The 14,462-nt window shown below is 34.5% G+C and overlaps 1 protein-coding gene across 1 annotated transcript; it reads right to left on the bottom strand.

Moving 5' to 3' along the window:
- Positions 1 to 517: 517 nt before the first annotated feature.
- Positions 518 to 14,082, bottom strand: DPT (dermatopontin). Its single transcript, XM_026681763.2, has 4 exons — positions 13,721 to 14,082; positions 9,352 to 9,477; positions 2,893 to 3,000; positions 518 to 1,476 (listed from the first exon to the last, which is right to left on the bottom strand). Exons 1-4 carry the CDS (start codon positions 14,017 to 14,019, stop codon positions 1,410 to 1,412), a joined length of 600 nt encoding a protein of 199 aa, XP_026537548.1. The 5' UTR covers positions 14,020 to 14,082; the 3' UTR covers positions 518 to 1,409.
- Positions 14,083 to 14,462: the final 380 nt, after the last annotated feature.

Here is a 14,462-nt window from a genome sequence, read left to right as displayed (position 1 = left end):
ATTCATATTTTAAAATTTTCCTAATCCTTCTCAAAGGCATATAATTTTAGTACTTTCATAATGAAGTGAAACCAAATCCATAAATAATAATCTGTATCTATTGTTTCTGAATATAGCAGTTTATAGCAGTTGCTAATTTATATTAAGCATTTAGTAACAGAATCTCTACAGTTAATTTGTTCGCAATTATTAAATGAACAAATAATTGTTGAAAACTGTTTAAAAGCTACTGAATTGCCATATAATTTTATTTATTTTATTCATTTAATTGTAATAATTCATAATATACTTGAATAATAGATACCAGTATTTAGAATAAATTGCACAGCATTTGTTTATATTTGATTTTTAAGTAACTCTCTTTTACCATTATTCCTCAGTGACTGCCTTCATTGTTAAGCTTTAAACAATATTCAACAAAATTATATTCACATTTGAGCTACAACTCAAAAGCCGCTGGAATATAATCAGTTTTTGTACATAGTTACACAAGGGCTATTGCTCTTTTCCATGGGGCTTTAATATTCTAGATTTTATTTAAACAACACAGATACATAACAGTTAACAAAAATAATCTGATACCATTCAAAATGGAGATACTATGGTCCTCAGAATGTACTTTATTTCACTTGAAGTGTAAACACTCAAACTATTAAAAATGTAAGTGAACAATCTTTAAAAGTGACTGCTGCCAATCCGCCTTGCTATTAACATGGATATAATATAATAATAATATGGTTTGAAATTCTTTTTGCTAACCTCAGCAGTGTGAACAAATATGAATAAAGAGAACTTTTGCAAGTAAATAAGCGGATGCAGTAGATATAAAGTTGCTATGCAAAACCAAGTTCTATTTGTACAGAGTAGCTAAATAACAAAGGAAGTCACTTTATCCAAGTTTAAGCAAGTAAGTAACTGTTTAAAAAATCAGGAGAATGAACTGCAGTTTTCTCAAAGACCGCCCTCTGCCCAGTAGCTCATATGCCCAGTTAATAGCAGTGACACATGTGAGAATTGACACCAACATATGAGTAAAAGTTGCACTATTATGGGAAGAGAGTCTGGCCACGCATACTCCCAAATTAACATTGATTCTGCAGTTGCAATTGATAGGCATGTGAATGGAAAGCAATGGAAATTCAAGTACTTTGCACACAGGCTCTGCAGAGATTATGAGATCAAAGGCAGCAAATTTATTCTCTAATTAAGAATTCACCTATGAATTTACCTGCAGAAAGAAAAGCTGGACTCTATATTGTACTTACCAGGCTTTTTGGAATGCAAGAGTCAAACCTATGTAAGAGGTTAATGCTTTTATTACTGAATGGACTTTCCTGTCTTTTTTTCCCTTTTACCCTTTTTATTTATTTCCTACCCAAACTCTAAAGTATAGCATATATTCAGAATTTTTAAGCATTTTGAAATTGACAATCAAAATTTGTCATCCTGCAGACAATAAATTTCCACTGACGATCTCTGCAAATGAAGAGAAATAATAAAAAAAGATTTAATACATTGTAAATAGGAAGATAAAGCCAAATATGTTAATATTCTGGTTTAGATGTATTTACTTTTGATTTTGTTTAATGAATTATGGTTTTCTGCCAAAAGAAAAACAACCATCAATAAATATTTATTCTTTCCTTCGTTTAGCAAGGTCTCTGACATGATTTTGAAATACTTGGGTCTTGAGCCTAAACAAAGTTGGAAATTTGTTTTAAAATGGCTATACTTTATCTTTTTGTTTTGTAAGGTCTCATAGAATTTTCCCAAAATGCAATTTTATCCAGAAGCAATATTGCTTAGAAACAAACTAAAGCAAAACATGTTGCATTGAAAAAGGGGGAGAAATGAATTTTCCATTATTAAAAATGAGCAGATTTTGCAGCTATATTCTTTTAGCTCAGATGCTATGATTAAGTGGAGCCAGTTTGGTATAATGGTTAAAGCCAGCAGGTTACAACCTGGGAAAGTATGAATTTGGTGACTTTGGACCAGTCATTATCTCTCGGTCCTAGGAAAGAAATAGTAACAAACCACTTCAGAAAATCTTTCTAAGACAACTGCATGGACTCATCCAGGCAGTTGCCAGGTGATAATCATCACTTGAAGGTATAACCCAAAAGGAAAGATTTACCACAGTATTGATTGTCTATCAATCTGAATTGCTTTTTATTTCAAGAATGTTCAAACTACTCTGAAAGCAAATGTACAGTTTGCTTGATGTTGCTTTCTTTTGCTTTCAGATGTAAAGTATGGTCAAGAATGGGCCCTGTGATAAATTGATTCCTTCATTATAAAATTAATTCACTAAATAAGCATGGTCATCCTTTTTAAAAGTTTTCAGCAAAATATCAGGAATTCAGTTGTAGTTTCTTTTTATGTTACAGCTTCAAACAGTTACATTAAATTGCTTCAGTTTTTAAGGAATCTTCCTTCAATTCTGCAAAATGTGTAGAAGCCACTTCAGTCAAATAAGTACAGTATTGTAGATCTATACTCTAAAAATATTGAAATTAATATCTTGAATTACAATATCAGTATTTAATATATAATAAAATCTCCTCTTCCTTTTAATGTCCAGTGCTAAGCACTTTCTATACTTAAAGTATTTGTTTTGGAATTGCCATTACCGAAAGGAGGTCTCTTAAGATAATATTGTGAGGTAAAAAAAAGGTTGATATAAGTCTGGCTGTCAGCTAATTGTAAACTGTTAAAATTAATTGTCATTCTGCCTCTCAGAAAAGCCATCATGCTTTCCATTATGTCCATTCCTCCTACCATGCCTAGGAAATAATTTCATATTCATCTTTTAAAAAATGTTTCACAGTGCAATCATCCATTTGTGTTAAGGCAAAGATTTCAGCTTTCAACAGCATTTCTGAATCTGACCTTTCTACACCAGAGAATGTTGTAGTTGCTCCGCGGATATAATGATCATAGGTGTACAACATCATGTCCATATCTTCTCCATAGTGCTCTGGATGTTCTGATGTCATCCTTATTAGTGAGGAAAAAGGAAACAACAATCATTTCTCTATTTTGTACAGTAATAAGAACCCATTGCAAAACCCATTGATAGTTGAGACTCAGTTCACATTGTTAAGCACATGTTTGATAAATCTCAGAAGACCTGAAAAACAATTAGGTAATCTTCAGCCAATAGGAGTAAAGTGTGCTTTCTTTTTTCAAAAAAGTTTTGATTTTATTTTAAAAAGTAGCTCTATACCCATGCTTTGCTATGAAACTATGTGATCGGGCTTAGGTTCTGGGGAGGAAAATAAGGAAAAAATTATGTCTCTGCCTACCAGTATCCATCGGTATGCATCTGGCTAGTGTCCTGTCAGGGCGTGAGAGAGTTGAGGGTTGTTTGGAAACTGAAACAGTATTTGCTATGTGAGCAAGGAGACAGCAAGGAGCCTGTGCGTGACTTAGCTCAACAGTTCTGTATTAAAGCTGGTTGCTTTAGCTTTGAAACTAAAACTGCTTGTGTTTTGCATTTGGAACAGATTTCTTTTCAAGTGAAGAAGGGGAGTAGAACATGTTAATAATAATATATGAAACATTAATGGTCTGATGGTCATTTCAAAAAATCCTTTCTTAGTGAGCACCTAGAAGCCAAGAAGAACATACATGCCAAATTTCAAGTTTGTAGGCTTACAGTTCTGGAGATTTCGTGATGATGCATGAGTGGTATTTTGCTTATATATATATTCTAATTACAGAATGTTGACTATCCTTGGTCAGAATATTAATTCTCTTTAAAAGCATGAAATCATCTTTGTGCATATCTTCATTTTGGAGACTGCTTCATCTACATTCTTAGAAAGTAGTAACTCTGGGTAGATAGCACCATCAGTTATATTTATATACCACTTCATAGTGCTTCACAGCACTCTCTATATGGTTTATAGAGTCAGCATATTGCCCTCAACAATCTGTGTCCTCATTTTACCAACCTCAGAAGAACAGAAGGCTGAATCAACCTTGAGTCAGGATCAAACTCCTGGCAGTGAGCAGAGTCAGCCTGCAATACTACATTCTAACCATTGTGCCACTACGGCTCCTTAGAGTCAATACAGTAATTATTTCTGTAATGTGTTTACTTGTTGAGAAATTAAAAAATAAGGGGTAGAGGAAGTATAGCAAGATATTTAAAAGTTAGAGGGATCAGAAGGGTATAACATTACCAGCTTGCCTGTAGATCAGTGGTCAATTTTTGGAAGTTCCCATGGCACATATGTTGTTAAAAAATCCACAAAATTCCATATACACCAACCACTCCAGAAAGTTGCATATCTTTATACTGTTCAAGTTATGGTAACTTGCCCAAAGTGTTAACAAACAGAAATGAAGAATGTGAAGTTTCATTTTGTTAGCACAGTGCAGTGGCGTCTGTCTGTCTACACCTCCCTAACAATTACAGAGAATAAAATTACTCTATATTTCTCCATAATTAAGCATATATGCACCAACTTAGTTGAGTAAGTTTACTTTTTTATAAACCCAGTGTATGTAATTTAATTACTAGTTTTTCTTCTTCTTTTTCCCTGTTTTTCAAAAGACCATTCAATACATTGTCTAAGCATTAGTTATAACAGAGTAATGTTTCTGGAACAAAATGATTTTAAAAAGCATCAGACAATGAACTCTTGAATTCTGGAACTATTTCCAGTTCAGACTGATTATACTATGTCGGGCATTTTCAGTTTGCCTATGCAATACACATGGAAGTAATAAAATCTAGGCAAACTTTTGTTCCTTATTTGATTAAAATTGCACACTGTTCCCGTCACCTTATCCAGGTCGCCAGATACAAATGGAATGGAATGGAATAGAATAGAATAACAGAGTTGAAAGGGACTTTGGAGGTCTTCTAGTCCAACCTCCTGCTCAGGCAGGAAAGCCTATAGCATTTCAGACAAATGACTGTTCAATCTCTTCTTAAAAACTTCCAGTGTTAGAGCATTCACAACTTCTGGAGGCAAGTTGTTCCACTGATTAATTGTTCTGTCTGGAAACTTCTGCTTAGTTCTAGGTTGCTTCTCTTCTTGATTAGTTTCCACCCATTGATTTTTGTTCTACCCTCAGGTGCTTTGAAAAAATAGCTTGACTCTCTCTTCTTTGTGGCAGCCCCTGAGGCGCTGCTTTGCAGTGGCTTGTCCTTTGTCAAGGCAGACTCAGGCATGTGATAGAGGGAACACAGCTTGTGAACACATTTGTACTTTCTCATCATTTGGCATAAGCCATTACTTCAAATTACATCCACTGACACAGTTAGTGCAATCCTGAATGAAGATTTCCCAACTTTCTAACAAAGACGAGACGGGAATCTGAATCTGCAAACCGACACAATAATTTGTCAGGAAGGAACCTTGAAGCCAAACTTGAGAGGAACAGAAGCAAAGGTAATACTGTAGTGACAATTAGTTTCCCGTTTCAGCAGACCCTCCTGCTTTTTTCAAAATCTGCCCATTGCAGATTGCGGATTTCTGTCTGTCAAACCGGAAGTCAAAATTCCTCATATTTTCTTAATAAACAATGGGCTGAATCAGAGTTGAGTGAGAAATCCAGAATGCGTGTATGGACCACTACATCATGGTGATGCTTTTTTTTTTTTTTTTACAAATTGATAGTATAAATCAGTACAATGCAGTGATTAGTTTTGCCCTTGGGGGTGTTTTGGGTACATCTTGACTCATTTCATAAATTATTTAGTGAACAATTCAGTTATGTAATGGATCTAATAAAGTCACTTAGATTTACAAGGATTTAATGTAAACTATATCAATATTGAAAATTTCCAGAAAAGTAGCTGCTAGATAGATGATTGCAAAATGATGACACATGTTACAGGTGACACGCCATGTTGTATTTGGTGACATGCCACCATGTCCCATTCTTGCTTATTTTTCTGACATTTTTTGAGGCTGCAGAGGCTGCACAAGAATGTGGCATGCTCCCAAGAGGCCTCTGGAGCCTCCAAAAATCACATGAGAATGAGATATGCTTTCCCATTCATTTTAGAAGCTGCAAGGTTACACAAGAGAATGTTCCAAAGTTTCCAGATCCCATGCAACCTAGAACTTCCACCAATAGGCATTTTTTTCTGAGGGACAAAGACAAATTGAAAAATATTTCCAATTATATATGTTATTTATTGTTTCTCTTGTGCCTTGGGAAAGAAAAAGGTGGTTTTACACACCAGGAGAATCAGCTTAGCCATTTCCTGCATTTTTTATATGCTAGGTTTGGCATCACTGAGCTAGATAACCCTAAATATGCATCCTAGCACAGATCTTCTAAAAGTAGTGATACAGTGTTTAAAATGTGATAAGCACCAAAGAACTCAAACACCTGTTTCATAGTAAGCAGAGATCTTAATGATAGGCTTCAGCAATAATATTAATGAACTATTTTTCATAGTGCACAATTGTTATCTTAAATGAAAATATATCATCTGACCCCTGAAAAAATGTTCAGAAGTTTAGTTTGTTTCAAGATTGCTTGATCTTCCAGCTCTAGGCTTATTTTTATTCAAATTCATACATGCTACAGCTTCATTAAGATTAACAGATGGTTAGACAAAGGCTTCAGATCAACTACTACCTGAGTCTACCATTGACACTTCATGTATGATTTAAGGGCACTTTTGACTGCTGTCTTAACTGCTCAAGTCCTATGATGATGCCAGATGGACTCTACGTTCCTATAAAAACATTCTGTCCAGATTGGGATGCTTTAGTATGGTTGCCAGGTGTTCAGTTTGGACTGCCAGCAATCATCGCTCCCAGAAGCAGGCAATTCACCTGCTTCTGCAATTCCTAATTTTCCATGCCAGGAAAGTGATTGCCAATCTCTTTCCTTTCTATGGGCAAATCCTCCTAAACTCTCTTACTTTTCAGAAAAGTATGCTGCTTCCAAATTAAAAGCATAAAATGCACACAAAAACAATCAACTTTTATTGGGTATCTTGCCTGAAGGATACAGTAGAGAATTGACGTATTTGATTATAAATGTGTTAACAGCAGCTAGAATTGTATTTGCTAGAAATTGGAAGAGTGAAAAAATTCCAATAGAGGAAGAGGTGATTAAGAAAATGATGGAATGTGCAGAAATAAGTAAATTGACATAAGCAATCAGAGAGCAAGAAGATAAAGAATATTATAAAATTTGGAATTTATTTTATCAATGGCTAGATAAGAAAATAGAGTAGTAAACTATGTTATGGAAAGGAATAGTATAATATGTAAGATAATATGATGCAATGATGTTATATAATTGAATATAAGGAAATGAACTGTATGATCCCAGGTTCGTTAAAATAGAGATTTGCTCGATAAGAAATATATAAATTTTTAGTTGGGTCTAATAACAATACAATCATAACACAGTATAACATAATATAGTATGTATAGTTGACCTATGTAATATGAATGTATGTTTAGAAGGGAAGACCGTTGATATTGTGACATTGCACAAAAGAAATGTACCAACCGACACTCTATATTTTGGAAGATGGTTTTATGTTGATGTTTTATGTTTGTGTTTGTTAGTGTTTGTCTTTTAAAAAAAATAAACTTTATTTAAAAAAAACAATCAACTTTCTTGCATTTGCCAGGTGTGGCTTCCTAATCTATGATACAGTTATTGTTGTAGAAATGTCACAACAATATAGTGCTTATAATATTTATCAAATATGCAGAATGCTGCTGTTGTTGAAACATGTTTGTAATCAGCTTTTTCTTTCCTTGAGTTCCTACATTATTGCTTGTTTTTACACAGTGAGAAAGAAAGGTTTTATCCCAGCTCCCAAATGGTCAAAACAAATAAGTACCACAAAAGATGTTTTACTGCATTTACTGTCTTTTAAAAAAAACAGGGGGCAAAACTTCAGCTTTTAACAGTTGTAACTGAATAAATAGTTATATTTGTATAAGTAATTTGAATGGGCTTTGTTCAATCAGTTTAAGAACACATTTGTCAATGGTTCTCTTAACAGTCCAGATAAAATTTGGATCACAGATTCTCTTTAGTGCAGTTGTATTAACAATCAAACTGCAAATTTGTGATGTGAGTGATTTGTTGCAGGTTTCAGAAAGCAGTGACTAATTGGCAGAGTTGTCTATGTATAATTCTTTTATAATACCCTCTTCTCAATTCATTGGAACTTATTTCTGAGAAGACATATCTACCTACAAAGGAGCAACCTCTCCCCCTAATATCAAAAGTAATTTAGTACAAAATAAATACTTCCATTTACCCGGGATGACTAGAGTGATCTTGAGGCAGATAGTGAAATAAAGGAGTTCAAAAGAGGTTTTTGTAATAATGAGTGATTTCAATTATCTTTACAATAAAATGAATAAATATATCTTATTATCCAGAAAGAGAGATAACATTTCTGGGTTCCACAAATGATACCATGAAACCAATGAAAGAAGAAATGAACTGGATTTATTACATGTTATAAACTTACTTGAACAGTTTGACACAATGAACTATAAATGTAATGTGTGTGTATATAGTAAATTATCAAGTCAAAAATTATTAATAATTTTATAGCTGGATTTTCTATTTCTTCTATTTTTATCCTGTTACCAATCCTTGGAAAATCTTTTTATTACCTGAACGCTTGCTTATCTTGCATAGAAAAGCCTACACTTATTTTTCCTTTAAGACAGAAAAGTAAAATATTTGTAAAAGGCTTCTGTTGAAACTGCCTTTTCCTAGAATAAGCACAGGGTGATTTGATCTGCACCCTAGTCCTTCCAAGCCCAACCCTCTGCTTATGCAGATATTCTTAATAGCAAATTTGGATTTAAAGGACAATATTTTAAACCCTGTACCAATAGGAATTGGATTTTTATAAGCAAACATGAAGGTCAGATTTATAATTTTGCTTAGGATGGAAAATCCTTTGGGGGAGCCATGATGCAAAGTGATCAACATATTGGCAAAGTCAGAATTTTCAGTTTTTTAAAGTCTTGGATTATGTAGCATGGAGAGCATTTGTCTATAAACTCGCCAAGAGTGAGACACAACTGAACAGTTAAAACAAAAAAAACATGTGTGCATGTACACACAGACAATATACCAAGATTAATTTATATTGTAACTTTAATCATATTGATGGCAAAATTGTAAAAAAATAATGTCATTGATTTGAGCATATTCTCTAGAATTGTCCATCTCTGCCAATTTTTCCTTCCTTTTGTGTTTTTTGCCATTTTATCTGTTGAAGATGTAACAATTTGGACAATCATTTCCCAGAGCTAGTTTCTGATCTTGAATTGCAATAATAAAGATACTGCCTTAATATGGGTTGACAGTTCAGTTTTGTGAACTCACCAACATGAGTATGGACATCTCCGGCTGTAGCGGCAACAATAAAACTGCCACTCTCGATCAAGCACAGATGGAAAATATTGGCTCTGGAATCCTGCCACTAGCCCATTATTTGAACATGTTTGATACCTGGGGGAGAAAACCCACATTTAAAAACACATAAACATTAGGAAAACAAAAATCATGACTACAAGCCCTTCCTTACCGATTATTAGAAACTAGTAGCAACTCACCAGCATACTGATGAGAATTACAAATGACCAGATTCTCATAAATAATTTTTCTCTTAAAAAAGCACAAGAAAGGAGATAAAATTGCGAATGTTGAAGCTATCCATCCATCTGGTAGGCTTTTTTTCCTATTTAAATTATAGCATTTGTGTATTTTTTAAAATTTACATCTGAGCTACAAATTATTATATGCATTTCTTTTTGTTTTGAGAAAATGGAAGTGACCACCCTAAAGCCAGTATAAAGAAATTCTGTACAGGGTTTTCTTCCTGCTCCATTCCTCCATTTCATTTTTAACAAGTCTAGCGCTAAGCCAAACTTCTAACCATGTGAAATATTTCTTCATATTGCCACTCTTGTTTCCTGAAAAGCTATAGCCTCTTTTGTTCTTTGGGAAATAGACTACAAACCATGTTCTTCTTCCATTTTTTAAAAAATGCAATGCATGAAAATCTTGACTTCATCCTCCGCACTGTTTGATTTGGAAGAACAAAAATAGATATGCAGATACATATCTGCATAGGCACTTAAAGCCCCTATTTTCACTCTCCAATCGCTTGGAATCATTTTGAAAATGGCTTATGGTTATCCTCGCCACAACTATCTTTCAGATGTAGAGAACTCCACAGGAATCAATCAGCATTCTCCACCATTAGGCAATAAGGAATACAGAAATCAACATTTACCACACTGGTTTATTGTTCTTATGTCATATTTTTTCCCCTTAACAATTAAAAACCACCAGGATTGCTTTGAAGATAAGCAATTAAGGCATCTTTAAAACCACATTGATTTAAGAAAATAATTGTGAAGGTATTATAGTGCTCTGATAGCTAATTTTGGAAGAGGAGCAGAAACCAAGGTAAGATGGAAATTTCCACCAAGAAGAAAATGTCTAATCAGAAAATCCAATGTTTCTGATAAAACAAAACATTTTCCTTATTATTTCCCTCTGATTATGTCCAATAATGAGGAAGGGACTGTAGAACACAGACTTTCTATTCCGAAAGCTCCAGATTCAGTCCTTGAGATTGCCAAGAAGTCAGGAAGAATCCTGGCCTGAAATCCTAGACAGCTGTTCCCCTTCAAGGCTGATATGTTGGAATTGATGGATTAAAGATCTGACTCAGAGTGAGGCAGTTTCTGAGGTTTCTATGGTTTTTTTTTAAACAAAATTAAAGGCGACACAACAGAAATACTTGTGTTCCACTATCATATCTAATTAAACAGATTTGCAGGGCAAAAATAAACTTCTCTGCTGTGACTGAACTATAGGGAAAAGGATGATATAATGGAGAAAGAACAGGCCTCTGAAATCATCAATCCCTTATTAACCATTGGAAGTCCTGGGTACTTTCTTAGCTTAAAAGGTTTTGTGAGGATAAATTGTTCAAAAATATCCTGTGTTGAGGAATTAACCTCTTTTTTCCTAACTATAATGATACAAGTGAATATTTATTGCATATATTTAATTGTTTGTATCTTTTCATTTTAAATAAGATCTTCCTTAATCAAAGAAACTATAACTCCTATTTCTTAGCAGCCTTGGCACCAAATCAATGTAAGTTTCAATAAACAAAGCCCAAGGACATACACAAACATAAGTACTATTGTTTATATAATAATTTTATTAAGAATTATAATTACACGATAAAAACCAATACAAAACAAAAAAAGCTAAAAGAATATTTTTCTCTTTTCTCTTTTTTTTTACTCTTTCTTTTCTGCATTTTCTGCACATAACAATAAATACTATTGTTAACAGATGTGAAAATGTTTTGTATTTAGATACTGCAATGTTTTCATTTAACCTGAACTGCTAGGCGATGGTGAGATTGTTCTGTTATTATTGCATTTTGCATTTCAATATTTTGATAATCAGAAAAGTAGAAATGTATGACTAAATAGGATTCCACACAAAGAACTTCCTCATATTAGTATGGCAAGAATGTAATGAACTTTGGGATTCAGAGATAGGTGGGAAAAGTGGACTACAAGACTTTGAGGTGTGGTGTTCTTTGCCAAAGTGAACAATGGTCTTCCTTGGTCTGATACATACTTTGCATGATAACAAGATTTTCATGTTTACTATGATAAATGACAGATTGTTATAGAAATCAAAGATAGCACTTAAAGCTATGCATTGCATTTCAGTTGGCTGAAAAACCTGAGATCCCACATCAGTTCTTGGGGGTTGGGGGGGGCAGGTATTCCATATTGTACTGGTAAGGAAGAGTCTAGGGAAGACAATTTCCTTTCCCTTGAAGACCTCTGTACACTGTCAAATTTACTTCAATGGAAGGATATATTTGCTTCAGTACCACTGAAGCAGGCACAACTTCCCCAAATTTCATTCCTTTGGGAGTAAGGGATCCCAGACTTTGGACACATTCTGTAAGTTAGCTCTTTTGAGGTTCCTTGCTTCAAAGACCGTTGTCCTATGTTTCATCCAGTTAAAGGTCTTGAGAACGACCGTTTCACTACCGTGTTTCTCATATAATAAGGCCGGGTCTTATTTTTTTTTGAGCCCCGAAAAAATGGCTAGGCCGTCTTTTCGGAGATGACTTAATTCCCCCCCTTGCATCTTCGGGCAGGCGGGTGGCGACAGCTTGGATGTTGACCTCGGTGTTGGGGGGGGGGCACTTTGTATCAGGGTCAATGCAGGCAGCACCATATCCGGGTGTTCAATAAAAGTACTTCCTAACAGCAAGCCCCCCGCCATTTCCCCCCCATTTTGCATGTTTTAATATAGGCCTTAATTTGGGGGGAGGGGCTTGATTTCATTTCATGCCTATAAAACATGCTGGGACTTCCTATTGGGGGAGGCCGTATTGTTGGAGAAACAGGGTAGTATATAAATTTAAAATGCCATATCAGATAATAGTTAAAATGCTTTACCACAGAGGTGATCTGAGTAACTCTGGGCCAGCCACTCTCTTTCTCAGCCTAATCTACCTCACAGGATTGTTGTGATGGGGAGATAGGAAGAGAGATCATTACATACATTGCCTTGAATTATACAAAACAAAGGCATGATATTAATCAAATAAACTATAAATAATTAGATAATTCCATTATGCAAAAACAGCAGTTTTCACTCAAAGCTTCTTTTTACAACAGATATATGATTCTTGTGATGTTCTCTTAAAATATTTTGCACATTAATAATAGAATTCAATTCCAAGTCCTTGGGATCCAAATCTTGCAAATATACACATTTTAAAAATGGAATTACTCTTTATTTTCAAAAATTAAAGGAAAAAAACTGACGACATTGGGGAATAAGAGAGGTAGTTAATAGTGATACATACATGATTGTACACATACAGACATCTTTGTTCAAAAGATTTTCTTGGCATCTGTACAATTTTTCATGGTTGTCAAATGTGAATGGTTATTTAACACTTCAGACTGAAGTTTATCAACTATCAATGAAATAACTATTCATTATTCTGTGATTTCAAAACCAGACATGAACTAGATCTGTGATTCAACCCCAGTACTACCAGCTATTTCCTAGGTTTGAAACTCAGTCTGTCAAATGCCCGAAAAACAATATTTGTTGCAGACAGTTAACTGTGATATAATTAAAGCTATAATTGTGTGTGTGTGTGTGTGTGTGTGTATACACACACATAGATTTATTTGTATTCTGCCACAATGTTTTTATTTGGCTATTTTTAAAAAAGTTTTGCAAGTACTACTGGTGCTTCCAGAAATATGTTTGGCTAGAGCCAATAATGGAACAAAACAAGGGAATAACTACGTGACAAGCATTTTCTTCTTCTCCCCATAAAAAACAATAACAAAAGTAATTCAACTTTCTGTTCTTAACATAATTTCTTAGAAAGTTGAAAAACTTTTAGGACAAATTCAATACATTAGGAACTAACAATTAGTTAATTTAAATAGAAATTAATGCAATCAGTGCACTTCATTTACCTCAGAAGACAAAGAAAATGTTACAACTGCTTCATATATAGAAATGAATAGTGGTATCACCTTTACAGTACACAAAGCTGCTGATGCTAACTTAACAAATTATTATGGTGTTAACATGCAGTTTTCCATCCATCATCTGAAATATTGCATCAGCCTAACCACACATGACAAGGAATCTAAGTTTAAACTTGGTTTCCTACCATTGCAGTCCAGCTCTGTTGATTTCTTCCCACCAACATTCAGTAAGCTCTCCAAGTGTATCTGGGGTGGGCATGCAGGCATAATTCCACAATCTATCAGACCCTTCTTTCTTGCTGAACATGCTCCTCACAGCTACAATCACTTGCCCATGGGGGCACTGGAAGTTGAAACCCTGCCGGTACACATTAACCCAGTCATCATTAGCCCTATAGTCATCATAGGAATGGTAAAAGTTCCCATATTGGCCCCATGCCACTGTGAATAGTGGCAGGGACATGCAGAGAAGAATAAGGTCCATGTTCCTTGAGGTTCTGGCTGCAAAACATCTAAGTGGCGTGGTTGTGCTGAGTTTTTTATAACCATCTCAAACATTTGGATTCCAGATGTGGGATAACTAGCTCCAAATGCTATGTGTCACTGTTTAGATAAGATTTCTGAGCAAAAGAATTGGCTGCAGATACATTTAATTAGTTTTAAGGTGGAATTTTATAAGCACTCTATCCTTTGCATAATCAGGACTGGGACGACCTAGGACTATAAATCATTTATAATCCCAGATGTATGGAATTTAATAACATATGCTTGTACAGTAGCTAAAGTGGGAGAAGAAAGAAGCCATTTCAGTTACTGCAAGAAGTGGATTGGTGGAATTCTTGGAATCACAGGGAAATGTAAGGTTGCAATTTTTTGTGATGTGATAAAAGTTGTTTTGACACAATCCTGGATTCTATTTATGTTTAT

The sequence above is a fragment of the Notechis scutatus genome, chromosome 5 (assembly GCF_049901735.1).
Source record: "Notechis scutatus isolate UNSWTSFEM ecotype Mainland chromosome 5, rNotScu1.2, whole genome shotgun sequence".
Lineage (NCBI taxonomy): Eukaryota > Metazoa > Chordata > Lepidosauria > Squamata > Elapidae > Notechis > Notechis scutatus.
Note: the sequence above shows the minus strand (reverse complement) of the source record. Positions and strands in the feature narration are given on the sequence as shown.

Coding starts and splice junctions, on each gene's coding strand:
- DPT (XM_026681763.2), bottom strand. CDS start 14,019: ATGGACCTTATTCTTCTCTGCATGTCCCTGCCACTATTCACAGTGGCA. Junction 9,478..13,720: donor AACAGAGCTGGACTGCAATG/GTAGGAAACCAA, acceptor TTTCTCCCCCAG/GTATCAAACATGTTCAAATA. Junction 3,001..9,351: donor AGATGTCCATACTCATGTTG/GTGAGTTCACAA, acceptor CTCACTAATAAG/GATGACATCAGAACATCCAG.